Source organism: Malaya genurostris, chromosome 1, assembly GCF_030247185.1.
Source record: "Malaya genurostris strain Urasoe2022 chromosome 1, Malgen_1.1, whole genome shotgun sequence".
Taxonomy (NCBI): Eukaryota; Metazoa; Arthropoda; class Insecta; order Diptera; family Culicidae; genus Malaya; species Malaya genurostris.
The window spans coordinates 21122501-21141111 of NC_080570.1; the positions used below are offsets into that span (position 1 = coordinate 21122501).

At 38.6% G+C, this 18611-nt stretch overlaps 1 protein-coding gene across 1 annotated transcript in view; it reads right to left on the bottom strand.

Annotated features, from left to right (window-relative positions):
- LOC131427068 (cadherin-23-like) overlaps positions 1 to 14789 on the bottom strand; it is a 17270-nt gene extending 2481 nt beyond the window's left edge. Inside the window, exons 1-9 of the mRNA XM_058590012.1 lie at positions 13974 to 14789; positions 5316 to 5947; positions 4984 to 5249; positions 4823 to 4917; positions 4577 to 4756; positions 3859 to 4506; positions 3613 to 3797; positions 3193 to 3549; positions 2419 to 3137 (exon numbers count right to left, since the gene is read on the bottom strand). Of these exons, the coding sequence (XP_058445995.1) occupies positions 2419 to 3137; positions 3193 to 3549; positions 3613 to 3797; positions 3859 to 4506; positions 4577 to 4756; positions 4823 to 4917; positions 4984 to 5249; positions 5316 to 5947; positions 13974 to 14000 (3109 nt within the window). The 5' untranslated portion in view covers positions 14001 to 14789. The remainder of the gene's footprint in view (positions 1 to 2418; positions 3138 to 3192; positions 3550 to 3612; positions 3798 to 3858; positions 4507 to 4576; positions 4757 to 4822; positions 4918 to 4983; positions 5250 to 5315; positions 5948 to 13973) is intronic.
- Positions 14790 to 18611: the final 3822 nt, after the last annotated feature.

Here is an 18611-nt window from a genome sequence, read left to right on the forward strand (position 1 = left end):
TTGTCTTCTTGTCTTCTTGTCTTCTTGTCTTCTTGTCTTCTTGTCTTCTTGTCTTCTTGTCTTCTTGTCTTCTTGTCTTCTTGTCTTCTTGTCTTCTTGTCTTCTTGTCTTCTTGTCTTCTTGTCTTCTTGTCTTCTTGTCTTCTTGTCTTCTTGTATTCTTGTCTTCTTGTCTTCTTGTCTTCTTGTCTTCTTGTCTTCTTGTCTTCTTGTCTTCTTGTCTTCTTGTCTTCTTGTCTTCTTGTCTTCTTGTCTTCTTGTCTTCTTGTCTTCTTGTCTTCTTGTCTTCTTGTCTTCTTGTCTTCTTGTCTTCTTGTCTTCTTGTCTTCTTGTCTTCTTGTCTTCTTGTCTTCTTGTCTTTTTGTCTTCTTGTCTTCTTGTCTTCTTTTCTTCTTGTCTTCTTGTCTTCTTGTCTTCTTGTCTTCTTGTCTTCTTGTCTTCTTGTCTTCTTGTCTTCTTGTCTTCTTGTCTTCTTGTCTTCTTGTCTTCTTGTCTTCTTGTCTTCTTGTCTTCTTGTCTTCTTGTCTTCTTGTCTTCTTGTCTTCTTGTCTTCTTGTCTTCTTGTCTTCTTGTCTTCTTGTCTTCTTGTCTTCTTGTCTTCTTGTCTTCTTGTCTTCTTGTCTTCTTGTCTTCTTGTCTTCTTGTCTTCTTGTCTTCTTGTCTTCTTGTCTTCTTGTCTTCTTGTCTTCTTGTCTTCTTGTCTTCTTGTCTTCTTGTCTTCTTGTCTTCTTGTCTTCTTGTCTTCTTGTCTTCTTGTCTTCTTGTCTTCTTGTCTTCTTGTCTTCTTGTCTTCTTGTCTTCTTGTCTTCTTGTCTTCTTGTCTTCTTGTCTTCTTGTCTTCTTGTCTTTTTGCCTTCTTGTCTTCTTGTTCTGTCTTGTCTTTTTGTCTTGTCTTGTTTTCTTGTCTTCTTGTCTTGTCTTGTCTTCTTGTCTTCTTGTTTCGTCTTGTCTTCTTGTCTTCTTGTCTTCTTGTCTTTTTGTCTTTTTGTCTTCTTGTCTTCTTGTCTTCTTGTCTTCTTGTCTTCTTGTCTTCTTGTCTTCTTGTCTTCTTGTCTTCTTGTCTTCTTGTCTTCTTGTCTTCTTGTCTTCTTGTCTTCTTGTCTTCTTGTCTTCTTGTCTTCTTGTCTTCTTGTCTTCTTGTCTTCTTGTCTTCTTGTCTTCTTGTCTTCTTGTCTTCTTGTCTTCTTGTCTTCTTGTCTTCTTGTCTTCTTGTCTTCTTGTCTTCTTGTCTTCTTGTCTTCTTGTCTTCTTGTCTTCTTGTCTTCTTGTCTTCTTGTCTTCTTGTCTTCTTGTCTTCTTGTCTTCTTGTCTTCTTGTCTTGTCTTGTCTTCTTGTCTTCTTGTCTTCTTGTCTTCTTGTCTTCTTGTCTTCTTGTCTTCTTGTCTTCTTGTCTTCTTGTCTTCTTGTCTTCTTGTCTTCTTGTCTTCTTGTCTTCTTGTCTTCTTGTCTTCTTGTCTTCTTGTCTTCTTGTCTTCTTGTCTTCTTGTCTTCTTGTCTTCTTGTCTTCTTTTCTTTTTGCCTTCTTGTCTTCTTGTTCTGTCTTGTCTTTTTGTCTTGTCTTGTTTTCTTGTCTTTTTGTCTTGTCTTGTCTTCTTGTCTTCTTGTTATCTTGTCTTATTGTCTTTTTGTCTTGTCTTGTCTTGTTTTCTTGCCTTCTTGTCTTATTGTCTTCTTGTTTTGTCTTGTCTTCTTGTCTTGTTTCGTCTTCTTGTTTTCTTGTCTTGTCTTGTCTTGTCGTACTGTCGTCTTGGCTTCTTGTCTTGTTTTGTATTCTTGTATTGTCTTGTCTTCTTGTTTTGTCTTGTCTTCTTGTCTTCTTGTTTTGTTTTGTCTTCTTGTCTTCTTGTTATCTTGTCTTATTGTCTTTTTGTCTTGTCTTGTCTTGTTTTCTTGCCTTCTTGTCTTATTGTCTTCTTGTTTTGTCTTGTCTTCTTGTCTTGTTTCGTCTTCTTGTTTTCTTGTCTTGTCTTGTCTTGTCGTCTTGTCGTCTTGTCTTCTTGTCTTGTTTTGTATTCTTGTCTTGTCGTCTTGTCTTCTTGTCTTCTTGTCTTCTTGTCTTCTTGTCTTCTTGCCACTTTCGCAGATAATTAACTTTTCTTTTCTTGTTCTAAGACCCCTTGACCGAAAACCTCCCACTGCGATTGAAATGTGCGTAGGACAAATCACCAATATGCATGGTTCTGCTGTCAAACTAATTTCGATTTCACTGGAAGCCAAACTAATCAAGCTCCAAGTCTCAGCTGCTATCGAACCCATACATTTGACAACAGTTAGGATCGAAACTGAGTTGGGTTTTGCTTTAAGCGAATCGTTTTCTTTTATGCACAGCCTACTATGAGATGAGTTATGGCTCATGGGTATACAAAAAAAATGTTGGTATTGTATTTAATTGAATCGCATCGTTTGTTCTTGTACTTACCCGGCCAGATCCGTTTCAGACTGTACTGAATCTTGGCATTCGGTGTATTTCGATCATCCCGATCCGTTGCCTCAAACCGTTCCACTACCGGTATTCCCATTGCGGCATCTTCGCTTAGTTTCAGTTCCTCCAAAAGAGGCATCACCGGCTTCTGGTCATTTATGTCTAGCAGGATCAACGTGAACTGCGTTTCGTTCGCATTCTTCCGACCCGAGCTGAATGGATTGTCCTGAACTTTCAATCTAATGGTGAACCTATCGGGACCTCCATCCCGATCCAGCTCACGATTGTTTTCCTTCACCGTAACCAGTCCCACTTGTAGTGGGCGTTCGTCCGAACCCGTTTCCTCCTGGAGGAGACTTATGGCGAAGTAACTCTGCAAATCGGTGCTGTAGTCAAACTCGAACGATACGGTATGGTACGGTTCATCCCGGTCCAGATCAATCACACCGAGACGATTGATTTCCGTTCCGGATGGGGATTTTTCGAACACTTCAATCTGATCGGGAAAATCCTTGAAATAAGGAACTCGATTGTTTGTGTCGGTGATGTCGATTCTGATCTCTCCCTTCGTTTCGAATGTTCCATCACTAAGGGTTATCTCCAGTGGAATAAAGTACGTGATTGGGACGTCACAGTTGATCTGCTTGGATGCGTCTACCTGAAGTGACCCGAATGAATCTATCGAAAACAAACCGTTGTGTTCTGGCTTCTGCGAACTTGGAAACTTTCATCATTATCTATTACATTCTGATTTGAGTCTTTTTTACTTACGCTAGCGAGTAGGTGATTTTGTTATGCAAAGGGCCATCAATATCTATGGCAATTATGTTACCCACAAACGTTCCCGATTCGGCTTCTTCCAAGACGGAACGCTCGATCGACAGTGTGTTGCCAACAAACTCCGGTGCGTTATCGTTGACATCATCTATCTGGAGAACAACGATCGCTTCGGTTTCGCCCGGTGGAACAACTTGTTCCAAGTCCACCAACTTTATCGTAAGGAACAAGGTTTCGTATTTCTCGTAGTCTAACCTATTATTTATCTCGGCCTGATCCAGGGCTGGATTTACTCGAATCATTCCGATTACACGTCTCGAATCTCTCGCGTCTACGTCAATTATCAAACACCTGAAAGTGAATGATTCAGTTAAATATTGCTCTTTGTCCCGATCGATTCGACTGTAAGTTTACGCCTCGAACACATCCGACGAAACCTGCGAACCACCTTTCACCGCGTAACTGCTCTGCCAATCGATACTGAACTCAAGATCCGCCGTCGAGTCCGGATCAGTTCCGATAATTTCCGCAATCCCGTCGCCTATAATGGCCGGCGTATTCGGAGCAGAATTCTCCTCGATGTGTATTCTTCCACGGGGCTGAAAAATAAACAAAAATGGTACTCAAAAGCAAATGGTCTCAGGTTCTGGTGCTACTTACTACACTAATCGACGGTGGTTTGTTATTGACATCCAGAACGGTGATCACCAGCTGGGCGAATACTTGATGGAGAGGTTCATTTTTATCCGTCTGTAGCGTATCTTTTGCTTGCAGTTGAACCAACACTTCGGGGGCGATGTCATAGTCGAAAACCTCATCACGACCGATTCGGATCTCGAAGCTAAACGTGGGCAACGTGGGCGCTTCTTCACTAGCGGCCGATAGTTCTGTGACGGTTAGATCATTCTGCATTCGCCCAACTATGGTGAGGTTCACGCTGTCATCAACGTCCCGATCGGTGATGTGTACAGTAACCAGATGATGACCCTTTCCGTCGGTTTCGTTGATCGTAACTTCGTACGTCTCTTGATCGAACACGGGAATCTCGTCGTTCCAGTTTCTAAGAGCAATATCTACAATCTGCTGGGTTGTATGGGTCTCGTCTGCCACCTCCGTCGCAGTTACAATCAACTGAAAACGTTGCCGTTCCGGCAGTTCGTAATCCAGATCGTCGGTGTTGACGATGGTGATCGTGAAGTTGGCCAGCTGATAGCCACTGTTCGGAACGATACTGAATGATTCTGTACTCTGCTGATCTTGATCGGAGAGTTTTTCGTGCAACGCCACGTTGTAGGTTGCGTGAATTCCCTGTGTAAAGTGTCAGTGTAATTCACCGTGGAAGCGCGACGAAAAGTCACTCAAACTACTACAAACTTACCAAATCAATGTCTTCGATGTTGAACCGTTCGAACGGAAGTTCCATCAGTGTATGCTCCCAAAATGTCATCGATGTTGGGCTAACATAGAACAACGGTACGTTATCATTTACATCGTCCAGAATGATAGCTGCCTCGTTGGACGTCTGGAAGGTTTTATTGTGACACTTGAAAGCGGTGATCTGCAAATAGATATTGAAACTGTTCAATTGTAGTTGTATTTCGGCACCTCGGCATCGAACTCGAACCGTAAACAGGTAAAGTTCGTTCTTCTCCGCATCCCGGTTGATCGCAGCTACTGTCAGAAGTCCAGTTTCCGTGTGGATATCAAAATATTTATCATCTACGGAAAGTGCAAGATCGAAAAATGTTTGCTTCTTATATTAATGAGAAAAAAAATTTTACTGACATTTTGCGTCATCCGTTTGAAGTTCGTAGCAAATCGGCCGATTGAGTCCCGTGTCTCCGTCGATGGCTGTGACCGTTGTCCGGAATTCCTCTTTCTCCAGTATTCGCTGTGTCGTGAACGGACGGGTGAAGATCGGTGCTCGGCTTTCAACGTTTACAACCTGCACGACGAGGTTCGTTGTTGTGGCATGAGTTCGGTTGAAATCGTAGACTGTAGTGGGAAAACTGAACACGGCCCGTTGTGTGTAGTCCAACGCTTTCTTTACTCTGTGGAAATTGAACGACTTGTTTAAGCAAAACTAACGTAAGGAACTGATATTGCAATGAGATTACCCTAGAGTGAAGCGCTTGCTGTAGTCATCTAGTTGTTCTGATTCTGTCATACCAAAAAATTCAGCTTCTTTTTCCGGAAGTTCAAAGTCCAGCCGGTTCGTATATTGACCTTCAATATTGTCCTTCCAAAAACCGTCTTCGTGTCTCACTGTATAGTGGCAGTCGGAAAGAAAGTCAGCTTTCAGTTCGTCCACCTCGCAGGGACCTTCGATGGACATGACAGGAGCATTATCCAGAATATTGATCAAGTCAATCCAAACGTATAACGGTTTAGTTTTATCTTCATTCATTATCAGTGTCAAAAAGGCTGAGTTATGATTTTGCTCATAATCCTGTCGATTGTTGATGATAATATACCACTTATTGTCATCCTTTTTCTCAATTTGGGCCCCTAAATGAGTAGGCGGATTTTCCAGATGGATCGAGTTACCCAGGAAGTTGAGCTTAACCATCTCATACGGAGTTTCTATTTCCTCCCACATCTGTATCTTTATTTCACCCGTCTGCTCCTTGTAGTCATCGATGATAATTTTTTCCGGATCGTTCGAATCAAACCATGGTTCCTCCCAATCGCCAGCTGGCGAGCTGCGAATCTGGCTAATCAACGCGAGCTGGACGAATAGTAGGATGATCTGAATGAGAGGGGGGTAGAAATAGAATGATTAAGTAGAACACTTTGATAAAGGGGCCATTTCGCTGAGCGTGTCGTTTAACCTAACGGCAATTTCTTGTCGATGATTCGATGACCCGTTAGTCGAGATGACCTTGTTAATAAAAACTTGGAGTAGGTAATCCCAGAGCGAGATTGACGTAGGACTGCATTCGAGATGTGTATAAATAACAATTATTAGTACCGTTTGATACCGTTTAAGATTTGTAGTATTGAAACGGACCATTAGGTTTAAAAAGATTGCGTTTGTATTTTATTCTCTTTGTGATGCTTAAGGGCTGAGGACAGAGGGTCGCGTGTTGAGTTTTAAATCGACCACGTGGCTCGCTCAATTCTCTTTGCCCGTCGTATTTCTCTTGTACTCTCTCATATATGAGCAAACTGTACCGGGTTGCCAGCATACATTTTATTATTTTGATGAGAAGTTTTATCACATTAATCTATCGTATGGGTTGGACATTACATGGATTCCAATGAACAATGAAAAAATATTCAACTTTCACAAAGATTGAATGTCTGTGTGTTTGGCAGCCTTGTCGAGCCAATTTTATTTCTCTCTCATTTTTCAGAATGCTATCAGGAAACCAAAGCGAAAAAAATGGCGGATGCATTGAAACTGACTTTGTTTCACAGAAAAATACAAGACTTTATTTTTATCGCGATAACATATATGTTTAATGTAGGGTAACAGAGGTATTTTGGCCCACTTTAGGATTGATTTTATTTTGGCCCATTTTGTAAAAATATCCACCAAATGTTGTAATATCTTCGAAAAACTCTTTCGCAATAGGTTATTTAATGTGATTAGCTTCAAATGGATGCAACATGGGTTACTTAACATCGATTAAATCCATAAAGTTTGTTAGGTGGGCCAAAATATATGAAGTGGCCAAAATACCTCTGTTACCCTACTAATCGCATCTAAACTAAATTATCTAGACTTTGTCACGGTAGATTTATAAATACAATCCTTCAAAGCCTTGTAAATTTCACATACCGAAAAGTGCACAAAGCCAATCAAATTATTCTAGATTTTCACTAAGCAGTGTATCGAAAATAAGCTATCTACAAATTTTTCTTTCAAATTATGACAAAAAACGATATTTTATTGATACAAAAAATTGATCCTGTAAAAATTGATCCTGTATTGTACTGCATGTTCCCAGCTGCCTTACCAGTCTTCTTGAAGACGCTTTTCACGATTGCCCTGGTAACGTTCGATGGGTCGAAGCTGAGGGCAATTTGGTGGATTGATATTTTTCTCAACGAAATTTATACCCTTTTCCGCAAGCCAATTGAGAGTGGTTTTGACATAGTGAGCCGACGCTAAATCCGACCAAAACAGTGGAGGTGTACTATGCTTCTTATATAAAGGCAGCAATCTCTTCTGGAGACACTCACATCGATAGATTTCTGCATTTATAGTTCCGGTAGTGTAAAAATGGTTGACTTCAAACCACAGGAACATATTGCTTGCCACACCAGTTCCTTTCGACCGAATTTCTTCACTTGAATCGACCTGTCCGCATCGCTCACATCCTCCAAAACGACGATAGTAAAGTATTGTGGACCTGGAAGGGTTTTTGAGTCCTCCTTTACATTAGTCTCATCGTCCATCAAAACGCTTGCATCCGGACACTGCAAAAGACGCGAATACAATTTCCGGGCCCTTGTTGCTGCTCGCTTCTTCTGTTCTACACTTTGTTTCGAGATTTTCTGCTTCTTGTAGGTCTTTAGGGGATTTCGCCTCTTGATCCGACACTCGTTCCTGCTTTTTTGACCAAATCACGTATTGACACTGATTTGTTGTTCATGATTAGAGATACCACTTTCTGGTCCAGTTTCGGGTTGGAAGAACCGGGTTTTCTGCCTCTTCCTGGTAGCTCATCCAAAGAATAGTGTTCCCCAAACTTATTAATGATGGTTTTAATACTGACAAACATCTTCGCCAATTTTCGCATAGTAATACCCTTCTCACTTAGCCATGTGTCCAGAATCTTAATTTTCACTTTCTTTTCAATAGGCGACATTTTGAAAACGCAGAATTTCAACCGCACAAATAATTAAATGAAAGTAACGAAAGCTGACAGCCAAACGCACAGCATGCTGTGACCTGAGCATAAAAAACCATCACAAATACATGCGTACAACACAAATGTATGTGGATAGCTTATTTTCGATACACTCCTTACACTGATGATTTTTATCTCCGATTTGCAAAGAAGTAAGCTTAATAGGTCTTCACATAACATTTAGAGTCATTAGAATGGCTGATTTTGTATAATGTTCCCCATCGTTGTCCACTTTTCGTTTTCGAAACTCACACTGCGAACATCCAACAGCAAATATGCTTATTATTTTTTCTGCGTTTAGGTTTGAGGAACGGAACCTCATCTCAGTCTGAAGCACCAGTTGAATAATGCCGGGTGTAGTTCCATTGTCTTGGCGTAGATGGCACTCTGCGCACTTGATGTGTCTCCGTTCAAGGATTATCAGAGACTGAAGCTTGCAAACGTTCAACAGGGTCTAGTTTTAGATTCGGTTAGTTTTAATGTTTCGTGGACCTATTTTTTCATTATTTAAACAATGTTTTCGTAATAAACGTGGTATTGGCAACAATCTTACATCTTTTTTCCATTCGTTTCGTGAAACAATTAGAGAAAATACTCAATCGGGGAAACAGTTATTAAGCAATTCAAACCTGGAGTAATTTCGTTACACTTTCGTCAAATTTAGAAAATGCACCCAGGTGAGCATAGTAACGAAAGACACAGTCCTACGTCAAAACTGAAAATAATAATGGTGGTACAAGAGGGATAGATAATTTCAGGGATATAACCGGGCTAATTTTAAATTGTTACATCTTCTTATTATTGTTATAACTGAAAAGTTATTGAATCGCCTAACATTACCGTAATTTTGTCCTAATCAGACAGTTGAATTAGAACTTATGACATGTGAAAAGTAAATTTTCGATGAACATTTCAAGAGACAGCAGTTTGGATGGAGGTATTGGATTCATTTTCTCGTCATTGTAAACTCCAAAATGTTTCATTACGCGTATTCGTTCTATTTCATTATAATTTTGGCCAAATTAGGACAAGTTTCTTCGCACCCAAATACTTTGTAAAAACTTCCAGTTTAGCGTTTGTCCATTCTATAATCTCATTTCGATTCTTACCTACCCAGTATAAAAGAGAATCGTCGACGAAAAGTTTCTACTTTCCTATGCCCAGACAATGTTTCAAATCATTTATGTATATGATAAACAATAGTGAACTTAAGACACTTCCTTGAGGCACACCCAAATCGTTGTGTCGAAGACTTGCATTCAGGGTAGATTTTGAAATATTTCATGGATCGCTGAAATGTTTTATGTACTTATATGACAGTTGAAACTCTCCGAATTCATCGGCCCGCGATCTTGCCAAAATACTAAATCTACCGAAAAGCACCGTATGTTGTATTAGCAAATCATTGGACACAAATTGGACAACAGGCTGGTAGCCATTTTTGAGAAAAATCTCAATATTTCTGTGTAAAATGTGGCACGCTCGCTACTGGGAAGTTAAAATTCCACTGCAAAACGACTAGGAGCTTTCCAGCGAAAATTTTGTCAAAATTTTCTTGTAGTATAATGGACGTTTCGTCCTCGAAAGCTCTATGCAGCTTCCGCGTCTAACTTTTTATACCTCAATGCAAAAAAAGGCGTTACCGAGTATTCCTGAACAAAGAAGGTATCGCGATGTTCTCGAAGAAGTACTGGATTTAGCAGGCCATATGTAGTTATGTTTGGAAATCTGGAAGTTTCCATAAATAATTGCTAAGCAAATGCTACCATCTATCAGAAGCTTCAGCTCAGTTTTTACTGGATTTGGTCTCTTCCAACTGTGCGAATCCCGTCCTGGAATGGTACAAGTAAAGTACAAGGGGTCAAATACGTACCAAAAACAGTCGGTCTATCAAACTGTACAGAACTTCGCGCAATAGACAAATACTGGGATTTAGTTAAGCAGAAACTCTTCCAATCTAAGAAGAAAGCAAATGGAATTTAATGTGGACAGACTATAGTAAAAATGTTGAACCAATTTAAAAGAATTCGTCTCTTTTTACATTATTTCTTATGGCAAAAAATTTTTGAAATAGAAATTTTTACACTAATAACCCTGTAATGCAGGAACCTCCCGTGGAATTTTAAATTCGTTCGTTTGAATCGGAGTTGATACAAATCGATGTTGCCATTTCTGAGCAAATTCAGTGCATATTTTTCTCGTATTTTGCACATGTTACTCTGTAATTCTGGAACTGGATAAACATAAAAATTTTCATTCCAACCTAAGTTTGTGAAAATCAGTTCAGTCTTGTTCGACAAAATCAAGTGCATTTTTTTCTCATTCTCCCTTAACTCGACCCTTGGTTCAAGAGTCGGTTTTCACGGTGATTGTATATTCTTTCTATATGAGAATCACTAAAAGTATCCTACAAATTGAAACAGTTTTGAATTCACTCTGAATGTCTTTATTTTCCTCCGCATCTTTTATTTTTTTATTTGGAGCCGGGAAAAGCCCACTGGAGCTAGTTTCTGTCGAACTTGTTCTCCAGCAGGCATAAAACCACCTGATCTTTTACATCAACAGATTACAATCCTATAAATGATATATTTTTCTTGAATCTAGTGCTTCTATAGAAACTAAATCTAATGAGACAATAAATTGAGGAACGATTTCCTGATAACATTACATTCAGGAAATCGTTCCTCAATTTATTGTCTCATTCATTGATAATGAAAGTCGAAAGAATTGAAACATTTGTTAAATATGCGTCACATGCTATCAATCGGCTCGTTATATCCATAATTGGTTCTAACATAGAAAATCCGAAGAATTGTAACAATTGCAATAGCTCGGAACAATCGATCCGCGACACTGAAATAGTCTGCCACAAAACTAGCCTTACCAACATCGCGACGGACAGATAACAAATCGAGACCAATCAGTTTGCAGCGGTAAGTTTAAAGGATATCGTTTTCGTTACATTCCAGCGTTTAGCAAACTATAGCGCAATACAGAGCTTACAAGTAATGTACATCAGAGAATTCATTAGAGATTTTGGAGATAGTAAGCTCCATGTGCTCCTTAAAATTTAACTTAGCATCCAGAAGAACACCCAGGTCCTTAACAGACAGACGATGCGCGTTCGAGAGCAGTTTGTGAAATATTATAGTCGAACTTGAATACAGACTTTTTGCGACTAAAAGAGATGACGGAGCATTTAGTGGCATATAAAACCATTTTGTTGATGTTATACCAATTAGTTAAATTATCCAATGGTTCTTGTAGGAACTCTGAGTCTGCTGCAGATTTGATTAGATGAAATATTTTAAAGTCATCAGCGAACGATAGTTTCATACACTTGATCGAAAAATTTACATCGTTGTGATACAGTACAATTATAAACGGTCCAAGGTGACTTCCTTGAGGAGCTCCAGAGGTAACAGCAAATGGTGAGGTTGTACAGTGTCCTATTTTCACTATCATTTCACGACCAGTTCGATATATCTTCTTTCGATTTCCACATTAGAACGGGAAAACGCAATCACCTATATCGAAAAGTTTTTGCAATTCCTGATAACAGTTCTGCTGAAACAAGCAGTTTGTACCATTCGAGATTGGAGAGCATACAGTCGAAATTTACCTTCTCGAAAATTTTGGTTTTTTTGTCGTGAATACGACTTACTTTACTATGGGGTGCCTTTTCAAAATTAGCCAAATGGAAGAATGAGCAAAACTTAATCGTGGATATCTCGACTTGTATTAATGGTAGCAACATAATTCTTTCACCATTTCATCAAAAATATGATCACGAATTTAGGATAATATTTTGAACAGTTTGAGATAACCACAAACAACTCAAAAATTAGGTTTTCTCAAAATTTGAAAACAATGCGGAAAACTCTTCACTTTCGCTTGCGTTTTTCGCGCAAGGACGACGATTTTGAGGTAGTCAGGCACATATCTTCAACTGAATGCGTATAAAAGGGGAACCGTGGTGAAAATCGATCATTTCTTTTCGTGCGTTCGATGAAAGCAGACGTCGTAGGAGTTAAATTTTCAACCAGCAGCGACGTCGAGGGCACCTTCTGCGTGGTTAAAACCTCAAATGCTCAGGTCGCAACTCTCATTCGCTTGCTGGCTGGGTTTCAGATTTTAGTTCCGAAATACAACATAGGTTTAAAATTCAGAGCCTGCGTGCTGAAACTGGATTCTGGAACTGTATTCCGGAACTGATTTGAGTTTCGAAATTGCCGTTCTAGAATTGAAACTGGATGCTGAGTCTGTTATTGGTTCTAAACTTAGTTCTTGAACTCAGGGTAAAGTTCTTTATTTCAGACTTCTATTCGGTTCTTTTTAGAACCATAATAATACTCCTAAAGAATTATGCGGAATTTTACTTTACTGTACTCTATAAAACCCATTCTGGTAGTCATGGCGAAAAATCGTTTTTAGTTCCGGAATATGGGTAAGAATTCAAAGTCTGCGTGCTGAACTAACTCAACTCGCCACTCTCCATTAGGAACGCTTTCATAAAAAGTTCTTTTCAGAGCCACCATTATTTTATTATAAAGAACTATACTGCTTATTTCATAATATTTAATTGCGTTTCAGAATGTTTAATGTAACTAATTTGAAATTTAGTTCAGGTGCATCGTTTAAATTTCTAGTAATGAAAGAGGGGGAAGTTGCACCATTCAAACAATCGATCAACTACCAATTCGAATTCGGAAGCATAAATAAAGCGTGTCATATTCGTATTCACGACATCCAGTTATGTCTCCGACAGTACACAGCCGTACTTTTTAAGGTGAAAATTCACCAATTCGATCAGTTCGCTTATCTTTAATGTTTTGGGGTTTCGTAAAACTAACAACCATAAAAAAATTGCAAAGAACTTTTTTTTTTGTCGAACAAACACAAATGTGAATTGATGTTTCTTGAAATTCTTACGAAATCCGCGCTATCACATCAAAAACTGAGCAGAAACCGCGCCAGATCCGCGAAAAACCCTGGAGGAATATGCGGAACTCGAAAAAAATAAGGTATAAAGAAAAAAAATTCAAATCGGTTGAAAAAAATGAGGTTAAACCCCCAACAAACTGAACTGTGGTTCACACAAATGTTTATTTTGTGTACAAATATATCCGTAACCACTTGGCATCCGTGTCAAATTGCTTATTTGGGTCAGTTTTGAGTACAGATTTTGTACGTTTCTTTACATCGTCGCACAGTGGTTCAAAACTGAAATTTCATGAAATGGAAAAAAATAAGGTATGAAAGAAAAAAAAGCTCATGGCCAAGGTTTCGAAATTTATTAAAAAACGAGTTTCTAATAATTATAAATTTTAATCAAACACAGCCTATTACAATTGACAAATGAGATTCGCATTCAACGTTAATGGTGAAGGCATGGCCACTTTTGTCCACTACACCGTTTTTCATCTGTCCTGTCGTATCTGTCAGTATCTTAGGTTACTTAGAAAAAGCGAATTGAACATTTTCTGTTTTCGGTTCGAAGCGCCAATTTAATGGTGTGTGATTCGCTGATTACAGAACTGATTGGGGGAAAACATTAGTCATATGTCAGAAATATTCGATTGACATGTGTGTGCCAATTGGCACCCACATCGAGTGATCGATTGCCTTTCGTGGAATGTTAAAAATTACTATGATTATTGACTCATTTGATGACGGTCAACTAGCGTTGTAAGTTTCAAACTCAGCATCTTTTCGTGTAATATTACAACCTTTGAAACGATACCAACACAACGCAAGAGAGATTTTCAATTAGTGACGCCATCTGTCTGTCAGAACCTATTGACCAAGAAACAATGTCATTTTATCTCAATACTCAATGTCTACTATTGGAAATTCAAACCCTTTCCGGTTAGTTTGAAGTACGTGCAGCTCTTCTTGCTTCCACAAAGAGCTTACCATTGTTCCTTCCCGATGTCTGACCATATTCCTTCATCCGCAGAGGAAATCGTTTTTAGCTCTTTTTCGAAAAAAAATTGTTTCCCGTTCTGTCGTGGTCGAGTCCGTCTCCTTCCGTTTGCCGGAACGTTGCCGGTGGAATCGCGTCCTAGTTTTATTTTTTTTTTTGAACGCTTTATTTGCACTCACTGCTCACAGTTTCTCTACCGGAACGGACGTGTTTGGCTTCCTTACGCTGTTTTTCAGTTATTTGTTTAGTACTGCAATTGGATTCTGTGTATGATCCGAAAAATATTCTCTGGTTTCGAATATATCTAGCAATGGATTCGTCGCACGTTAATTTACAGCCATCATGAATCATTTACTTTGTTCGGCTTATCACTGCAAACACCTTTCAAGCGCTCATTGAATTTTTCGAAGTGTTCACATGCCAATGAATGGTTGCAAGATAATAAATATTTCAAATTTTTCTACGTTTATCAATATTTTATAAAAAATATAAATCGAAATTTCTCAACTACCAGCCGAATGCTAACAAAATGAAAAAATAAATCAGTCTGGAGCAAACCAAGCGGAAATATTTCCGTCCACAGATCAATTTTTTTCTTCCTGTTATCTTCACCGGATCAATTTTATTATTTATTTTTTTTTTTGCAGCACCACTTCCAATTTCCCCGACTGCTTTTCGGCACGCGTCGCTTCACCAATCACTTTTCCGTTATTTTTTATCCGCTTTTTCGCGTGAATGCCTTTTTTGAAACGCACTTTGGATCACCGCCTGCTTTGACCGTCCGACCGACCGACCGAATTGTTCACCGTTTGACGCGTTATTGATGGGAAATGACTGTCTTACAGAGCAACAGCGAGATATCAATTGGCGATGCCCTTATCACTATCGCAACAATGAATCGGTTGATAAAAGCCTGCCAACCGAACGGGCTAGTTGTATTGATAATTGCCACCTGATTGGGGGAATCGATTGCTTTCAAAGGGCTAGGGATGCACCGTTTTAGGCTAGAATACTTGAATTGATTGGTTTTTGAATCGGTATTTCGGGGAATTTCTTTAAGGAATGTGATTTTTCAGAGATTCGAACGTCAGCTGAAAGCGAAACAAAAATCCTTTTGGTTGGACTGCCAGACCGGTCTGAGGCACTACAAATGACTTCCAATGACTTTTATCACTTCATTGATTACGACGTGAGATCATTTAAATTTTCGATCGAGTGAGTATGGAAAAATCGAGCTCCACCAAACTTTGAATTGAAATATTTCGATTAGATCGAAATACAGAATAGAGGTGATTAACTTATGCTAATACCCAACAAAAGACAGATCGGAACTAGCCTTCTCCAATTCCTGGAACGGTTTTACTGATTCAATTATCCGGATATATGATCAAATACATCAAAGGAGGCGAACCCGTTTGATGAAAACGCCGCTCATTTACTTTTTGTCTGTGCCATTATAAAGCACGATACCGACTCTGGCGAACGACAAATACACCGCAGTTTTTTTACGCGGTTGTTTTTTAATGTGGAACACATTTTTGTTTTCTATATAGGGGTGCAAATTAGAAACTCAAGAAAAATACACGTAGAAATGTGGTCAGGTTTTGAACAATTAAAGCTCAGTCAATTTTGTATCAATTATTAATATCATGTCATCATTTGATTGGAAATATTTCTACGTATTGATTTGAATGTTCATAGCCATGTATTTTTTATTGTATATCATTGAAATGTTGATTAATAGCTAATAGTGTCCTATTTTGTCTGCAAAACATCTCCGGCATACCGGATTTCCCTGCCATAGACGACGCTTTTGAAGGAGTGAGCGATATATAAAAAGGAGAGCATCGCTCTGATTGGTCAATCGATGCAAAAGCGAAGCTGTTGGAAGCACGCGAATCTATAAATAGAAGCGAAGTTATAGCGAACGTTTCAGTGCTACGCGTAGCTTGCTAGAGGTAAGTTGTTGCTAGACAGCAGTACAAAAAGTGCCATAAAACAATTTGAAGCTTTAATTGGTATGCTCTGATCTTGTGCCATGCAAGTTCGGATGAAATTCCAAGTTATGCCGTTTCGCCTGAGAAATTGACAACTACCGCAGGGTAAATTTGGAGTGCATAAGATTTACTTCCAATTTATATAAGATGAACTCGATTGATAATGAGAAAAAGTTTATCGCTTCAACCGAAATCGCAGAATGGTAGTAACGGTAGAGAAACGCTATAAAAATAACTGCTTGCATATAAAACTTGAACACAAGCTTGGCGAAAAGAAGCTTAAATATCGATATCCGTATCGCTAGAGTGTACAAACATATAATTGCATACATTTGGGCTATTGATGTAATTTCATCGGCTACAAAACAAATACGAATCACGACAAATAGAGTCTATATTCTGGGTTCGCGTGTTCGGTGTTGGTTCCTAATAAAGATCAATCTAAGCAATCTCTCGTGCATTTTTCGAATTTAATGTCGTTTTCGCTTGATACCAAACCTAACCCAGTTTCCACCCTAACTGCTGTCAAACCGTTTGTTTGAAGCTAGTTTCGAACCTAGTTTTAACGTTGTTGAACTGAAAATCGAGTCAGTTTCGAACCTGGTTGTTATATCAGGTTTGCTCAAACCGCCGTTGCTAAGCGCGAAAACAACACAGTTTCGTGAAAAGTGTTTGTTTGAAGAAACTACCCTGGGTCAGTTTCAGTGTTCTCAAGCGAAAACGACATAAGTGTGACGATTGATTGAACTTTTTGATTGTAGATCATTAGAAATTTTGGCTGCTTTGTTCCACATCAACGGCTCGAACAACCCATGGGGCTCCTTGTAGTTATTGCATTTTTTACGCGGCTTTTAATGCAGATTTCCGATTTCTACGCGGATTGCCAAAGTTACTCGGTTTTTTAAGCGGATTTCCAAAATTATGCTGTTTTTTTTGTTTTGTCTTAGAAATGCATACAACGTCGAGATTTTGTGTTATCCCGACACTTGGAACATTGTCGATTTTTTCCAAAAAAAAATGTTTTCAGATATTTCACCTGACCTCAACGTTTCAAGCATTTCTAAGACATTTGGCATAAAAAAATCTGTAGTTTTGCATTTTCTGAAGTTACGCGTTTTTTTGCGCATTTTTTATGCGGTAGATATTCTCCGTGTAAAAAAGACATCAGTGTATAGGTTAAAGTTGGGCCATAATAAATCTATATATATAAAAATGCAGAGATCATTCTTTGTAATCGCATCACGTAAGAACGGATGGACGGATTGAGATGCTTTTTTTTTTGTTTGATCAGTTTTCACACCCACCGGGTTCGTACATCAAAAAAAAATAGGAAAACTTATCGGAAAAGTGGGAAAAACCAATAAAGTTATTTTGTATGGACAATGGAATTTTCCACTGAAAAAGTCGCCAATGATTGCTAGATTTACGATTGATGTTTGGCGCGCAAGGAGATGCTCAGTATTTCGCCGTTGAAGAAATGAATGCTAGATCTTTGGAAAATCGTTTGGCGCGCAACGATTCATGATTCATGTGATTCTTCTTTTCGAGTCACGTGCTAAATTGGGAATCGAAATTATTGCTTGGCAAATGACTCAATGACGGAATGCTCAGTCAGGAGAAAAAGTCTGATATCATTAACCAGTTGATGAATTGTGTTCAATGGAGTCAGATGAATAGTATTGGTCATCGCGAGCGCGAGTTCAACTTATCAGAATATTTTTGAGTGAATCAATGAAAAGTGTGCCGTAGTAGCGCTAAGGTCAAACTAAGAGATTTTCACTGCATTTTGCTTTCTAATGATTTAGATTACACTAAGCGCACATAATAAGTTGCATTTATATCAATGTTCAAGATGATTACCATAATGGAACGAGACCGTCATTTTATATTTCATATTCTGTGAAGAATGTTCAAATTGATAAGACCAATACCAACTTAAAATTTAATCGTCGTCTCTCCAAGCAGCCAAAAGTTTCACAGTACCTGAAAAATATCCACTTTATTAGAGCTCTAAAGTACGCGTGACACTTTTTGGCAACCTGAACCTACAGAACAAGTTTTGAGAAAACTTTCTCACTACTTAAAAGCTGTAAAAGCTTCAAAGTTTGTTCTGTTCCGTCGGGTGAACATTCAAGTATGAGTAATTCCTTAAAAACGGATTGTTCAGAATGCTGTTCAGAAATCTTTTTTTACGAACTTTTTGTTACTTGGGCTACCGAATGAACAACTCTAGAAGAGAAACTCTTCAGCATTTTGTTAGGTTTATCAATACAAAATTCTGGTTAGTGAGCTTCTTTATCGATTACCGAAAGCAAGAATCACATCTGGAAGAGGAAAACGTGGCATTTTATATCCTTTATTTCGAAGCCATTAATGAGGGATCTCTGTTCAGTATTTTGATTCAAAGGATGAGATGATAATTTGTACATTTGCTCAATTTTTGCTTAACAGAAGTATTTCACATTTTCACATTAATTTTTAGTGATATTTCTTTTTCGGGCTAAAGCGAATGTGTGTCGAATTCCATTGATTGTAGGTTAATCAGAAAAATAATGGAGAGAAACGTTAACCATTTAGTCGTTTGACAACTCTGATGTCCGAAAACATAAATTCGAACAAATAATTGTTGGG